Source organism: Chiloscyllium punctatum, chromosome 15 (genome assembly GCF_047496795.1).
Source record: "Chiloscyllium punctatum isolate Juve2018m chromosome 15, sChiPun1.3, whole genome shotgun sequence".
NCBI classification, from domain to species: domain Eukaryota; kingdom Metazoa; phylum Chordata; class Chondrichthyes; order Orectolobiformes; family Hemiscylliidae; genus Chiloscyllium; species Chiloscyllium punctatum.
In genome coordinates, this window is record NC_092753.1 from 35,719,185 (window position 1) to 35,734,235 (window position 15,051).

Consider the following 15,051-nt stretch of genomic DNA (forward strand, 5'->3'; position numbering starts at 1 on the left):
AGAGGGTACGGTCTGGTTGGTCAATGGGAGGAATGAATCCAGTTGGTGGCAAGAAGGAAGGGTCGATGAGAGGAATAGCAGGGAGAGGGGGAGGGTCTGGGAAGGGAGTCGGGATACGGAACGGGAGGTTATTTGAAATTGGAGAACTCAATGTTGAGTCCTTCGGGCTGTAGGCTGCCCAGGCGGAAGATGAAGTGCTGTTCCTCCAATTTATGGTCTGACTCACTGTGGCAATGGAGGAGGCCAAGGATGGTCATGATTAGATTAGATTAGGTTCCCTTCAGTATGGAAACAGGCCCTTCCGCCCAACAAATCCATATATACCCTCCAAAGGGCAACCCACCCAGACCATTCCCCTATCCTATATTTACCCTTGACTAATGCACCTAACACTATGGGCAATTTAGCATGGCCAATTCACCTGACCTGCACATCTTTGGATTGTGGGTGGAAACCGGAGCACCCAGAGGAAACCCATGCAGATGCAGGGAGAATTTTCAAACTCCACACAGACAGTTGCCCAAGGCAGAAATCAAACCTTGGTTCCTGGCATTGTGAGGCACCAGTGCTAACCATTGAGCCACAGTGGTGCCCTTCATGTCAGAGAGGGAGTGGGAAGGGAAGTTAAAATGGGCGGTGACCTGGAGGTCCGGTCGGTCCCTGCGGGCCCGGCTGAGATGCTTGTTGAAACATGCTCTTAGTTTACATTTGGTCTACCTGACGTGGAGGAGACCACGGTGGGAGCACCGGATACAGTAAACTGGGTTGGAGGAGAGGCAGGTGAACCTGGAAGGACTGTTTGGGGCCCTGGATAGAGGTGAAGGGGGTGGTGCACCAGCAGGTTTTGCATCTTTTATGGTTGCAGGAGAAAGCACCTGCGGGTGGTGGGGAGAGTGGCACGAGCCAAGGATTGGTGAAGGGAATGGTCCTTGCAGAAGGCAGAGAGGGTGGGGAGGGGAAGATATTCTTGGTGGTAGGGTCTAGTTGAAGTTGGCAGAAATGTTTAAGGATGATATGTTGGATGCGGAGACTGGTGGGTTGGCAGGTCAGGATAAGGGGGATCCTATCTTTATTGTATTTGGTGGGGATGGGGTTTAGAGCAGTGGAGAGGGGAATGGAGGAGGTGTGGTGGAGGGCTGTCTGGATGATGGTGGGGAAAATGCACGTTGTTCAAAATAGGTGGACATCTTGGATGCTTGGGAGTGGGATGTCTCTTCATCTGAGCAGATGTGGCAGTGGTGGAGGAATTGGGAGAATGGGATGGAGTTCTTGTAAAATACTGGGTGGAAGGAGGTATAATCGAGATAGTTGTCGGAGTCTGTGGGTTTATAGTAAACATCTGTCTGGAGACTGTTGCTGGAGATGGAAATGGAGAGGTCAAGAAAGGGGAGTGAGGTATCCGAGTTGGACCAAGTGAATTTGAAGATAGGATGAAAGTTGTGGGTGAAGCTGATGAACTGCCCCAGCTCAGCCTGGGTGCAGAATGCTGCACCAATGCGGTCATCGATGTAATGGTGGAAGAGTTGGGGCACAGTGCCTGTGTAGATACTGAAGAGGGACTGTTCGATATAGCTGACAAAGAGGCAAGTGTAGCTGGGGCCCATCTGAGTGCCCATGGACACCCCCACCTGGATTTGGAGGAAATAGGAGGAGTTAAAGGAAATGTTATTAAGGGTGAGGACCAGTTTGGCGAGGCAGAGGAGGGTATGGGCGGAGGGGGACTAGATGGGTCTGTTGGAGAGGAAGAAGCTGAGGGTCTGAAGGCCATCTCTGTGGGGTCTGGATGTGCGTAAGGACTGCACGTCCATAGTGAAGAGAAAGCGCTGGGGGCCGGGCACTGGATGTTACTGAAGAGATGGAGGGCGTGGTTGGTGTTGCGGATGTCGGTGGGAAGTGCCTGAACCAAGGGGAATAGGATGGAGTTGAGGTAGGACGAAATGAGTTCAGTAGGGCAGTAGCATGGGGAGACGATGAGTTGGCCAGGGTAGTTGGGTTCGTGGATCTTGGGGAGCAAGTAAAAGCGGGCAGTGCGGGGCTGGGGGATTATGAGATTGGAGGCAGTGGAGGGGAGATCACTGGAGGCATTGATGGCATTGACAATGCAATTGATTTTGGCGTGATGAGTCACTATGGGGTCATGGTCAAAGGAGAGGTAGGATGTGGTGTTGGAGACTTGGCATTTGGCCTCTTTGACATAGAGGTCCATTCTTCAGACTACCAGCACCCTGCCTTTGTCAGCGGGTTTCATGGTGAACCGAAGGTTGGTGTGGAGAGAGTGGAGTGCTGCACTTCGACAAAAACTCCCAACCTTCCTCTGACGTCCCATTCTCCTGCCTCCAGCCTTCCCATCCAACTGGTCACCTCTTGCCAGCCTTGTACCAGCCCTTGGCATCTTCATTGCTGACTGCCAATGTGACATCAGCAGCCTCAATTTCTTCACCCCCCCTCACCTATTCCAATCTCACCCCTTCCGAACATGCAGTGCTCCACTCTTTCCGCACCAACCCTCGGCTCACCATCAAACCCGCTGCTCCCCTTTATCTGCAGTTTCCCTTACACCCACCCAGTCCTGAAGAAGGGTTACACCTGAAATGTTGACTTCTCCACCTCCTGATGCTGCCTGGCTTGCTGTGTTCTTGCTGTGTTCTTCCAGCCTCCTGCCTGTCTTCCCCTAGATGTTAGAGTTTTGAGATATTAGAGGGGATTTATTGTAGATTTATTGAGATGTATTTCTGTGTTTCTATACAAGGAAACTAGGAAAAATTGGGGTAATTACATTAAAAGATCAGAGATTATGAAGTGATAGGACTGATCGATTGTATTGTAAGTGAATAAAAAGTTAAGTGTTAATAAACTAATTCCAGTAACTTTGAGGTCTAGAAAGAGGTGCTTTGTCTTCTGGTTGACAAGTGGTTGAAATAATCACACCACGTTGGATGCAAAAGAGCTCTTTTGTTTAATTTCAAGTTGCCATGCTGCATGCTCATAGATTGTTTAAATTGGTGCTGTGTTCCATAAAAGCCTTAACTTTCCAGTGCAGCCGTGAATATAACCCACTGGAATCCTGACACATATAACTGATTCCAGGCTACTCAATTACTAGCTTTTTACAGACAATATGCAAAATAAAAGCTGGCAAATGGGAGTAGATTAATTTAGGATATCTGGTCAGCATGGATGAGTTGGGTCTGCTTCCATACTGTACAGCTCTATGATTCTATGACTCTAAGTTCATAGTAATTGAGCCAGAAACTGGGAAGCAAATGGAAAGAAACAGTCCATATTTGACCTATATCTGAGCTGGTAAATCAGAATGCTGGTGATCAATGATGCCAGAAACATCCACATCGGCGAGACAACATTAGCAACAGAGAGCATGGCTTCTGCAATATCAGAAATAATGCACACATCGCCAACTCATTCTTTCACATATCTTTATGACTGCAGTATTTCAATCATTAACTATCCTAAACTAATGTATTATTAAGTTATTTATTGGCTTACTCTTTTGAGGAAAAAAAATATTTTTTTTCATAGTCTGTTACAGCATGAATTCTTATAAATAGCTTCGGTGGTAAAATATTGTTCCTGCACCTTGTAGATATGGCATTTGATATTCTCAGTGATGAGTTGGCGATGTGTGCATTATTTCTGATATTGCAGAAGCCATGCTCTCTGTTGCTAATGTTGTCTCGCCGATGTTGATGTTTTTGGCATCATTGATCACCAGCATTCTGATTTACCAGCTCAGATATAGGTCAAATATGGACTGTTTCTTTCCATTTGCTTCCCAGTTTCCGGCTCAATTATTATGAACTTAGAGTCATAGAATCATAGAGCTGTACAGTATGGAAGCAGACCCAACTCATCCATGCTGACCAGATATCCTAAATTAATCTACTCCCATTTGCCAGCTTTTGGTCCATGACCCGCTGAACCCTTCCTGTTCATATACCCATCCAGATACCTTTTAAATGTGTAATTGTACCATCCTCCACCACTTCATCCATACACACACTACGCTCTGCTTGAAAAGGTTGCTCTTTAGGCCCCTTTTAAATCATACTCTGGCCTCTAGTTTTGGACTTCCACACCCCGGGGAAGAGATCTTTGCTATTCACCCAATCCATGCCCTCATAATTTTATGAACCTCTATAAAGTTACCCCTCAGCCTCCATCGCTCCAAGGAAAGTAATTCCAGCCTATTCACCCTCTCTCTATAGATCAAACCCTCCAACTCTGGGAATATCGTTGTAAATCTTTTCTGAACCTTTTCAAGTTTCACAACATCCTTCACATAGCAGGGAGATTAAAATTGCATGCAGTATTCCAGAAGTGGTCTAACTAATATCCTGTACAGCCGCAACATGATATCCCAACCCCCATACTCCATGCTCTGACCAATAAAGGAAAGCAGACCAAACGCCTTCTTCACTATCCTGTCTACTTGTGACTCCACTTTCACCAAAGTGTGAACTGGCGGTCCAAGGTCTCTTTGTTCAACAACACTGCCCAGGACTTTACCATTAAGTGTATAAATCTGTTGAAAAGTTGGATCAGTCTCTGCAGTTGTACCTTGGCCAATTTGTGTGTAGGTGTGTCTGTAAAAAAGCTGAATTAGTTTAGGAATGGATGAACCCATGCTATCCACTCAGCTTAGATATTCCTCAACAACCTCAGAAACAACGATGAAATCATAGTTTCCTATGACATTACAGCACTGTTTACCTCCATTGATATACCATTGGTGAAAGAAACACTTGCAGTATGACTGGAAGAATCAGAAATGCTGACCCTCAACAGCACCGTCAGTAAGGACCATACATACAAATTACTGGACTTATGCCTCACCACTCACTTTGTCTTCATTGGCCAAGTATATCAACAAATCAATGGCACACTCATGAGATCCCCTATATCAGGACTCATAACAGAAGCAGTCATGCAAAGACTGGAAAGCACAGTCCTCCCCATAATCTAATTCAAACCACGAGCCTGTTATGTGGATGACACATTTGTCATCATAAATATACAAAGTTAGAGGAAATGCACTATCTCATCAACAAATTCACTAGAGAGATGGAAAACAACAATCAACTCCCATTTCTAGATATCACGTTCGAATGAAGGACCAACGGAGAATTCCCAACCAAAGTGCATAGGAAGGCTACCAACACAGACCAAATTCTTAACTACAACAGCAACCAGCCCAATGTCCACAAACAGCGCTGTGTCAGGTCATTACTTAAATGAGCTACTATGTAGTGCAGCACACTAGAACTACACAGGAATGAGGACGAATGCTTATACAAACAATAGATACTCCAAAACTACTCACACGCTCGAAGGACCCCCATGCCCATAACATGCAGGACCAACATGATATACAAAACTCCATTAAACGATTACCACAAACATTACATTAGTCCAACTGAAAGAAAGCTAGCAACCTGGATACATGAACACTAACTAACAGCCTACAGCAGGATTAATTCTCCCTAATCTCAGTACATGCAGACAAAGAAGACCAACAGTTTGACTGGGACAATAAGCTGAAAAGAACATGCGCGGGAATTCTTAGAGGCCTGGTTTTCAACCTGCAATGCCATCAACAAGCATGTTGACATAGATCCCACCTACAAGCCACTGCAAAAGAAAACCGGAAGTGATACCACCCACTTTAACAAAGCGGGGCATATAAATATCAAGTAGAGTAGAACAACAATACTTCATGGAAGTCACACTGATGATGTTACCTAGCATGGTGAAGAAATGTTTGCATGACAACCCACCAGCTCAGTGAGCTAACCGACAACCACCACATCCACAACCCGATTTCTTTTTATTTTCTCTCATTCGCCTTGTTGTTGCTCTGGTGACTCATCTATCCTTTTCTTCCTTTGTTCTGCAATTGTTTTCCCAGTGATTGGCTTTTCCTCTAGCTCAGCAGATTGACGCACATTTCTGGTATTTCCTTCTAACTGTGAATTCTTATTTTGTCCAGAGCTTCTGTATGTCTTTCTTTCTTTGGTGTTCATGTTTTGCTGCTGGTTCACTGCATCAACCCTGCCACATTTCTCTTGAAGTTAATTGAAGGCCACCTGTTTGTGTAGTCAGCATTTTCATTTGTTGCTCATGGCTCCATGCATGCTGCCAATGCTCGCAGTCAGCAATATTGGGAGCTCATTATTTCTGATGAGTTTTTTTCTGTACTTTCAGGTTGTACAGAACACTAAATGAGTTGATTTAATAGTCTTTCCTCTGTGTCCTTAAACTTACATTTTAAGGCTGCATTTATTTCTCTTGTTAAATGGTTGCCAGTAAGCTCCCCCAACTCCTGTTTGAGACTTTGAAATTCATACCGGTACATCTAATAATTTGATTTTGGCTGAAGGTGGGTGCCGAATCTTTCAAAAATGTCATTTGGATTTCTGGTGTCTTCTTAAGTAAGTAATTCTAATCAGATAACAGGATGTAGCAGACTCGCTCTTTATTGACCTTTAGGCAACTGTCGAATGCCGGAGTGTGTGTTACCAACATAACTCATATTTCAAAATGGTCCAGAGTCACCTATGCATGTATGGTCTCTTGTTCAGCTCTGAGTGAATTCAATCTTTCATTAAACAGATGCCACTTTAGTATGCACCCATGAACTGACCTGTTCCAAAGGGGATTTCTGCCACAAAGTCATCTAGATAAGGCAGGCGTATTCTTTGTGCTGAAGAGAATCAGTGTTGTGCAATTCATCAAAGTTTAATGCTGCCAACAGAGAGAATCCCAAGTCCCTCATTTGGCAAGATCAGAAGTCACACAAGACCAAGTTATAGTCCAACAGGTTTATTTGAGATCTCAACCTTTTGGAGCTCTGCTCCTTTGACAGGTGAAGTGAAGAGCAGCACGCAAGTACATAGTTTATAGATAGAGAAAGCAAACAGTCATACAAATTGAGTGGAGTGTCGACAGGCTGGATAATGAGTCTCTGCAGGTGATCAAAAGTATCAGACAGTGTGAATAAAGTGTCAACAGCTGAATAGCAAGTGAAGGGATGACCTATAATCTGATTAATTAAGGCAGAGAGATAATTACAAAAAAATTAAAAGTAAGTTGTTGCTGGAAACAAACCAAATGGCTGGATTAACATGATACGTATGAGAGTTGCATACTAGGGGTCTAATGTTACCAGAATCACCGTGTTAATTTCTTACTCCTAACATGCGTGAAGATAAATGCTACACTCTGATTTTGCATGTGTTTGCAGTGCTTCACTTTGTTAAGTGTGTGGGACACAAACTCAGTCTTTTAATTTAAATATTTTAAATTTTTCTCCAACATCATCAGTACCCCAATCATTTTGGATTAAAGGTGTGCATTTATTGCTATGCCATTTGAGTCAGGTTTTTATTTTCACATGATGCGTTCAGTTTTTCTTTCCCCACCTCTCTCTCTCTCTCTCTCTCTCTCTCTCTCTCTCTCTCTCAATGTGGCATTAATTTGAATTGATATTGCTGATCAGCATTAAATTACTTTAAAATGTTTTGGGTTTATTCACTGGTACAACCATATGGTTTTGGTTGTCTTTTGGTTCCCAGATGTTTGAAATATTCACCCATTAAGGTCGGAAAGAAGAGATTACTTTTGTTTCTAACTTATTTCTAACTCCCTATCCATTATCAGACTACAAGTGTATGTTAAACAACAGATCAGACTCTTCATTGTAGCCCTGAATGATGGTACTGAACATTCACACATACAGTTCATTCCTAGCTAATTAGTTCTTTGGTCTTTACAGACAATATAACAATATTTAACAGAGGGACCAAAGATACAAGATTATGTGCAAGAGATTTGGACAGAAAGCAATGGTAGCTTTTGAGGATGTGGAATTTATTTCCAGGATTAGTATTTGAGGCAGAAAATGTGACATTGAACATTGGATTGGAGAGATAGTTGAAGGGAATGAAAGAATATTTTAACAAAATGGATAAACGCCATTAGGATGATTTGTTTGCCAGTTTCTGTGTATAACTTATATGTATTTCTTGAAGGAGAAGATGGATGTGGAAGGCTCCTTTAGGGCCTTGGATAGAGATGAGGGAGGAGGTGTGGGCACAGGTTTTACAGTTCCTGCGGTGGCAGGGGAAAGTGCCAGGATTGGAGGGTGGGTTGTTTGGGGGCGTGGACCTGACCAGGTAGTCGCGGAGGGAACGGTCTTTGCGGATGGATGTGGAAGGCTCCTTTAGGGCAATGGATGTGGAAGGCTCCTTTCGGGTATTTCTGCCCATTTTGTTATTTAGGAATAAAAAGAATGTAGAATTCGACACGGTAAATATTTTGTGGCAGCATTTAAGCATCTTGATATATAATTATATGATGAGGTTTGGGTGACAACATAGACTCCGCGGAATAGAGTGCCTTGCATTGTTGGCAGAGCCTGCAAAGCCATTTGAGATGCATCAGTAAGGCCCTGCAATGTCTTAGGAATACAGTCGTGCTGTTTAATTAGCTGTTGTAAAAGTTATTTAAGTTGGCAAATAAGGTGATACTTATCTGGCGAATATGAACAGAGACAATGGGATAAAACCCGTTGTATGGGAATGCAAGCTTCTAATAACAATGAAGGAAGACCCACCACAGTTCCGAATTAAGATATCGGATGGGCTCCACGAAGTGTTTAAATTCTGAAGCTGACAATGCATAAACAGTGATGGCAAATCCTTTTGAATGTGCTTGGTGGAATGTGTAGACTTGCCTTCAAACTTAAGAGCAGTTCGGGTTAATGTTTATGATGCTCTGGGAGAGTGAAAAGTTTAACTGAGTGAATTCAATACAGTTACATTTATTTCTTGCTTTGCAGTTATTCAGGATCATTGTGAACAATAAGGAAAATAAAATTGCACCTGGAGTACAGATTTCAGCCCGAATAGAATATTCAGCAGATAAAAGAGAAGACGCAAAGGATGAATGTATTGTATCCATAGATGAAGATCTTATTAAGATCCCACTACTTGCGTATGTATTATTAAGTAATTCCTATACAAAGAGCACAAAGTAAGTTCTCACAAAGTTATAACTGCATTCCTTAAAAGTACCACTTTAGGAGAAACAACAAGTTCCCATTAAAACTGTTAAAATATTATACCTTAGGTTATATTTTTGAAGTAAACTAGATCATTGTTGATCCTGCTTCCTGAACTTCCTGTCATGACATATCCTGCTCTCTGATTCTCCTCTTCTCTGTATATTCTTCCTCTTGTGCTTCCAACTTGCAATCTTTCACAGTCCAAACTGTCCCCATATCAATCCTTGGCCTTGCTGAATCTCCCATTCCCTGACTCTCCCAAATCACTGATTTTCTCTCCTGAACCTATATTCTTGTTCAACATCCTGATGCGATCTGGAGCTGCTCCAAGTTTGGGAAATTGCCTTGTGGTGCAGAAGTGTCCAGCTGATTTGTTATTTTGCAGGTTTTTTTTAAACCATCTTCTCATCGCCTCCTTCTCCTGAATCTTCATGTCAGTGAGGGTTCTGGAGATGAGCAGTGAACAGTAGGTGGAACAGCTTCGATAGTCATTTAAAAAAAAATGAATTGTGGAAGTCTGACTTCGACATTTCTATGTCAATGGACTCACTTTTCAACCATGCCAGAGCTCCAGCTTTGAATCAGATCTGGACCTTGAATGGTTGGAGTGGGAAGCTGTAATTGGGCGAATCCGAAAATGAGAGGTTCAGTGAGGGTAAGAGTCAGCATGAGAGTGATTCAGGGACTGGGAGTGGCAGGAAGTGAGAGAGGCTACAATTTGGAGGATTAGGCAGTGGGAAAGGCTGCTGCAAATGGCACCAGTTGGATCAAGAGAGAACTGATGTCAGACTGATTGGAAATAATACTGAAATGATATGGAATGGGCAAACTGGCTCCATTAATTGATCGACATTGAAGTGAAACAGCATTAAACAAGGAAATATTTTAAGGCCCTCTTGTGGTGCGGTGGTAGTGTCACTACCCCTGGGCTGGGCGGTCAGATTCAAGTCCCACCTGCTCCAGAGGTGTGTAATAACATATCTGAATAAGTTGATTAGAAAAATAGGTTAAAAAAAAATAAATTGGGACTTACCGTACCACCAAGCAAGGTTGATAACGTGATAATTCAGATAGAATTATCAAGGACCTTTAGTACTGTAAATTAATTGAGGTCCAGAAGAAAAGTCATCAATAAAGTATCTTACATAAATCTGTCCATTTCATTTGAAATCAGGACACAGAATTGATACACAAAATTGAGGTCTGCAAAGTCATACTTGTCTAATATTTGAATTTGTCAAATTTCTGCTGGAAATACAGGATTGCTGAATTGACTACATATGTATGAACATTTATATAGTTGTTAATAATGGCACAGGCAACTTATGTGCTCTTAAACTGGCCTGGAAAGATTTACAAAGAGACTTGGAAACTATAGAAATCTGGAGAGGTGCATAAGCAGTAGCCAATACTACAGTCAAATTTTATTCCCACCAAAGTTGCTAACTACCGAAAGATGTTGGTAGATGACCTGAAACTATAATCAATCTGATTGAGAGACAAGAAGGTTATGCTGAGCAAAAATAGTACACTGAGCTGAAATTAGTTGTTACCTATGCTATGATCCCAATAAAATCAAAACAAATTCTTATCATACATATTTATAATAGGTGGAGGATCTTAAAAAAGGAATATTCTTAAGTGTATGTCATGCATTTAAGATAGTAAAACTTCCCAAATTGCTTCACAGGAATAACAACAATAAATCAATTCAAATCAAAGTCACATAGAACAAATTAGAGAAAATGAAGAGGGAAGCGAGGAAGTGGACTTTTAATAGATCCTTACTAAAATTATAATTTGAACTTAAATGAAAATATTTTGTCAAAAATAAAACTATGTACACTGTTGGAAAGAGAAAAACAAATCTAGTTATAGTTCAGATATTTACTTCTCAAATTTAAACTGATGTCACACAAAAACATATTTCTTGTTCCAAAGACATGCAGAGCAATCTTGGATGATTTTGCAGCACTTGTTAGTTTACATGTTAAGAAATGTGAATTTTTACCAAATTTTCTATTGTCATACCAATTTCTTTGAGAGGAAACACTTTTCGTTTCTAGCTTACTTCATCTCGATGCCTGGCTGTTGACGTGAGGCTTTAAGACTGCGTCCGAGTGATGCTACTTCATGTAGATGGTGTGAATAGAATAATCCTGCTTCAGCTATTTTCTGTCATTTTAATGGATTCATTAAATTGCTTATATTAGAATTAATTACTGTGATCGCATTTTTTGTCTTCTCTGGTAGGTTTGTCTCTGTTTGTGATCTTCGTATTGATCCAGAAATTGATTTTGGCACTGCAGTAGCCAACAGTAAACTACTTGTGAAAGAAGTAAATGTTCAAAATCATGGAACGCTCTCAGGTAATTATTCCTCAATAGCAACTTGTGAATACACAACTTTCATATGCTTTATTTTTGTTTGAAAGCTGAGCATCTAAAGCTGATAAAATGAGATCTCTACAATACTACATATAACAATAAATGTCATAATCAGTTTACAAAGTGTGAAAAGTGGATATACCGGTAGCTAAAAATTATAATAAATTATTGAAATTTTAAAATAACAGAAGAATTTAAATAACATCATTAACTATAACAGTGAAGATAAAGTTATTTTAAGTACAAACTAAATTTGTAAATTTGTAGTCGTTGCATGGAACTTGATCCATGGTGGATTCCCAGGAAAGTGATGCTACTTAATACATTAGCATTGGAAAAATAATCAGCTGTAAATGTCATTTATGAGAAATACCAATAAAGTTATCAGAAATGGTTTTTATTTTCATTGTTCTTCTGATGATCAAATTGTAGTTGAAATCGAGGAAATGCAGATTCTCATTCAAAGCTATTGAAAAAACTTCAGGCAACTTGAAAGTGTCATCATGTGAACATTCTGTTACACACCAGAAGTTTTATTTTATGATTACTGTTTTACTTTTGGAAGTTACATTCATATTAATTTTAATAGGACACTCATTAGGCAACCTTAGTACTCTTCAGTTACATATTTAATAAAAATGTTTATTGATTTAAGCTTTTTAAGTATTTAAGGGAGATATTTATTGACATAAGTTCTTACCATGAGTGAATAGTCTGTTTTGGTAAGTTAATGAACACACAAGTGAAATGTTTGAGTTCATAAGGATTTAAGTTCCTGAATTTCACTGTAATGAATTAGTTTTGTATCAATGAGAATCTGCCTTTCTTTCAATGGTGACATACCCACTGGCAATTTGTATTGGTTTGGAGGGAGGAAGACAAAGGATGGCAGATGGAAGATGAGTTGATACTGAATTGACATAAGGTTTTAGAAATGTTTGGGGTATTTGGTAACATGAGGGACTGTGGGGTCGGTGCAAAGGCACAGGGAGATATAAGGTGTGATGGAGATGGATCCAGTGGCAGAGGCTAACACAATTGCACAATGAAAATGAGAGTGTAAGAATGTTTTATTTTTCATTGTTATACTTTCCTCAGAGTGCCAGAGTCCCAAGGCATGCTCCTTACTGAGTCTGCTTTGTCAATTGAGGAGCCTCATAGCTCTTCCCAGGTCACTTCGCCTGACTGCCAATCCAGTCCACTTACCTGAAACAAAGATCCAGGTCATGGGCAATCATTTGTAACGGGTTAGAGTTGATGAAACAGGATTTCTGCCACTGCTGAACAGGGGAGAAAAATCAGGATCCAAATGTCTGCAATCAAACATTTAAGAGATAGTGATCACAGCATCATGAAAGTTAAGTGAGCTACTAAAAAAACCAAGCAATTCAGTGTAAATGCTCATAACTGGAGGAGGGCCAATTGCAATGAAACAAGAACAGTTCTTGCTCAGATGAACTGAGATCAAAGATGGGTAGACAAAAGTATAAGCAATCAATTGTCTGCCTGTAAGGAAGAGAGTACTACTGCAAGCTTATATTCACTGGTCAATATTTGTGTTGGAATTGTTACAATTCCATGTGCTACAAGATCAGACCTTTCAACAAATTAATGAATAGGGCCTGAGCCAGTTGTTCACTATGTGCTGAGATATGATACATCAAAACTATCCTGATCAAATCATTGCTCAGTGTATATCACACTAATTAGTAGAAGGGCCTCAGGCCACCATCTTGGCCCTGAATAGTGCCCAATCGAACTTAGCTTACCCTGGAAGGGGAAGGAGTCTCAGATATACACAATATATCATGTTCAACATTCACTTCTTCAATATTGATGCACAGTGTGTACCATTGAAAAAATAGACTGCAGTAACTCACTCAGGCAACTTCAATGGCAATTTTCGAACCCATGACCTCTACCACCTTGAAGGACAAGGGCAGCTGATGCATGGGGACACTACTGCATCCATGTTCCCCCACCAGTCATGTACCAACCTGATTTGGAACTGCATCGCTATTCCTCCTCTGTTGCTTGTACAAAATTCTTAAACTCTCTTCCTAACATCATGTGGGTTTCCCTTACCCCTACAATGGCAGCATCCATCCTCTGCATAGATAGTAAGTTGGCTAACTAATAAAAGACAGATAGTTGGGAGAAAAGGGAGATATTCAGGATGGCAACCTGTATTGAGTGGAGTGTCAGAGGGATCAGTGCTGGGCCACAATTATTTACAATTTATAAATAACTTGGATAAGGGAAATTAATTTACTATCAAAACGTTTGTGGATGACACAAAATTAAATGGGAAGGCACATGATGAGGCTGCCAGAAAGAGTCTGTAGAGGGATATAAACAGGTGAAGTGAGTGTGCATAGACTTGGCAGATGGAACATAACGTGGTAAAATGTGAGATGATGCACATTGACAGGAAGATTAGCCAAGCTAAATATTATTTAAATGGAGAATAAAATTGCCAAAAGTTTCAATACAGAAGGATTGGAGGTTCCTTGTGGATGAATCAAAAAAGCTATTATCCAAGTTCAGTAGATAATTCAGAAGGCAATTGGAACATTGCCTTTACCACAAAGGGAGTAGAGTGTAAAAATAGAGAAGTCTTGCTAAAAATGTGCAAAGGACTAGTTAGATCTCACCTAGTATAGTGCAAATAGTTTTGGCTTCCTTATCTAAGGAAAGACACATTGCATTTAGTCTAAAAATAAGGAAGTCTTACTAAAATTACACAAGGTATGAGTTAGACCACACCTAAAATACTGTGAATAGTTTTGGCCCTCTTATTTAAGAACTGCTATAATGGCATTGGAGGCAGCCCATAGAAGATTCACAAGATTGATATTGGGTATGGAAGCATTTTCTTACTTGGGGAGGATTAATAGGTTGTGACTGTATTCATTGTGTTTAGAAGAATAAGAGGCAAGCATATAGAAACACAAAAGATCCTGAGGGGCTTGACAGGGAAAATGCAGTGAGGTTGTTTCCTGCTTGTGGGAGGAGTCTTGGGCCAGAGGGCAGAATCTCAGAAAAAGGGATCGCTTCACTTTAGACAGAGATAAGGAGGAATCTTTTCTCTCAGAAGGTTGTGAATCTGTTCACAAAGGGCTATAGATTTGGGTCATTAAGTGTTTTCAAGGCTGAGATAGATTTAAATCAATAAGAGATTTCAGGGTTATGGGGAAAAGGCAGTAAAGTGGAGTTGAGGATTATCAAATATGCTGTAGTCTCATTGCATGGTGGAGCAGACTCAGTGGGCTGAATGGACTACTTACCTCCACCATTGCTTTCTCTCAGGCAGTTGGGGATGTCAATAAATGCTAGACTAGCTAGTGATGCCCACATCCCATGAATGAAAAGGAATTGAACAACAGGTGGAGCCAGCTGTCTCACGCCACTAACTTTGCAATAAACATGTTTGACATTCTCTCTCAACAGGTACTACTGTCAAGCCAAAAGTACTTTCTGCCTGCCAAACAATTCTGTAATGTGGTTTATGAGGTTCAGAGCCAATGTGAAGTCAGATTTATAAGTCATACCTACCAATGACTGTCCCTTTGACGATCTGAAACA

At 40.9% G+C, this 15,051-nt stretch overlaps 1 protein-coding gene across 1 annotated transcript in view; it reads left to right on the forward strand.

Moving 5' to 3' along the window:
• Nucleotides 1-15,051, forward strand: part of LOC140486199 (cilia and flagella-associated protein 47-like) — a 482,883-nt gene that overhangs the window by 881 nt on the left and 466,951 nt on the right. The window contains exons 2-3 of the mRNA XM_072584990.1: nucleotides 8,855-9,009; nucleotides 11,333-11,448. Coding sequence (XP_072441091.1) covers nucleotides 8,855-9,009; nucleotides 11,333-11,448 — 271 coding nt within the window. The remainder of the gene's footprint in view (nucleotides 1-8,854; nucleotides 9,010-11,332; nucleotides 11,449-15,051) is intronic.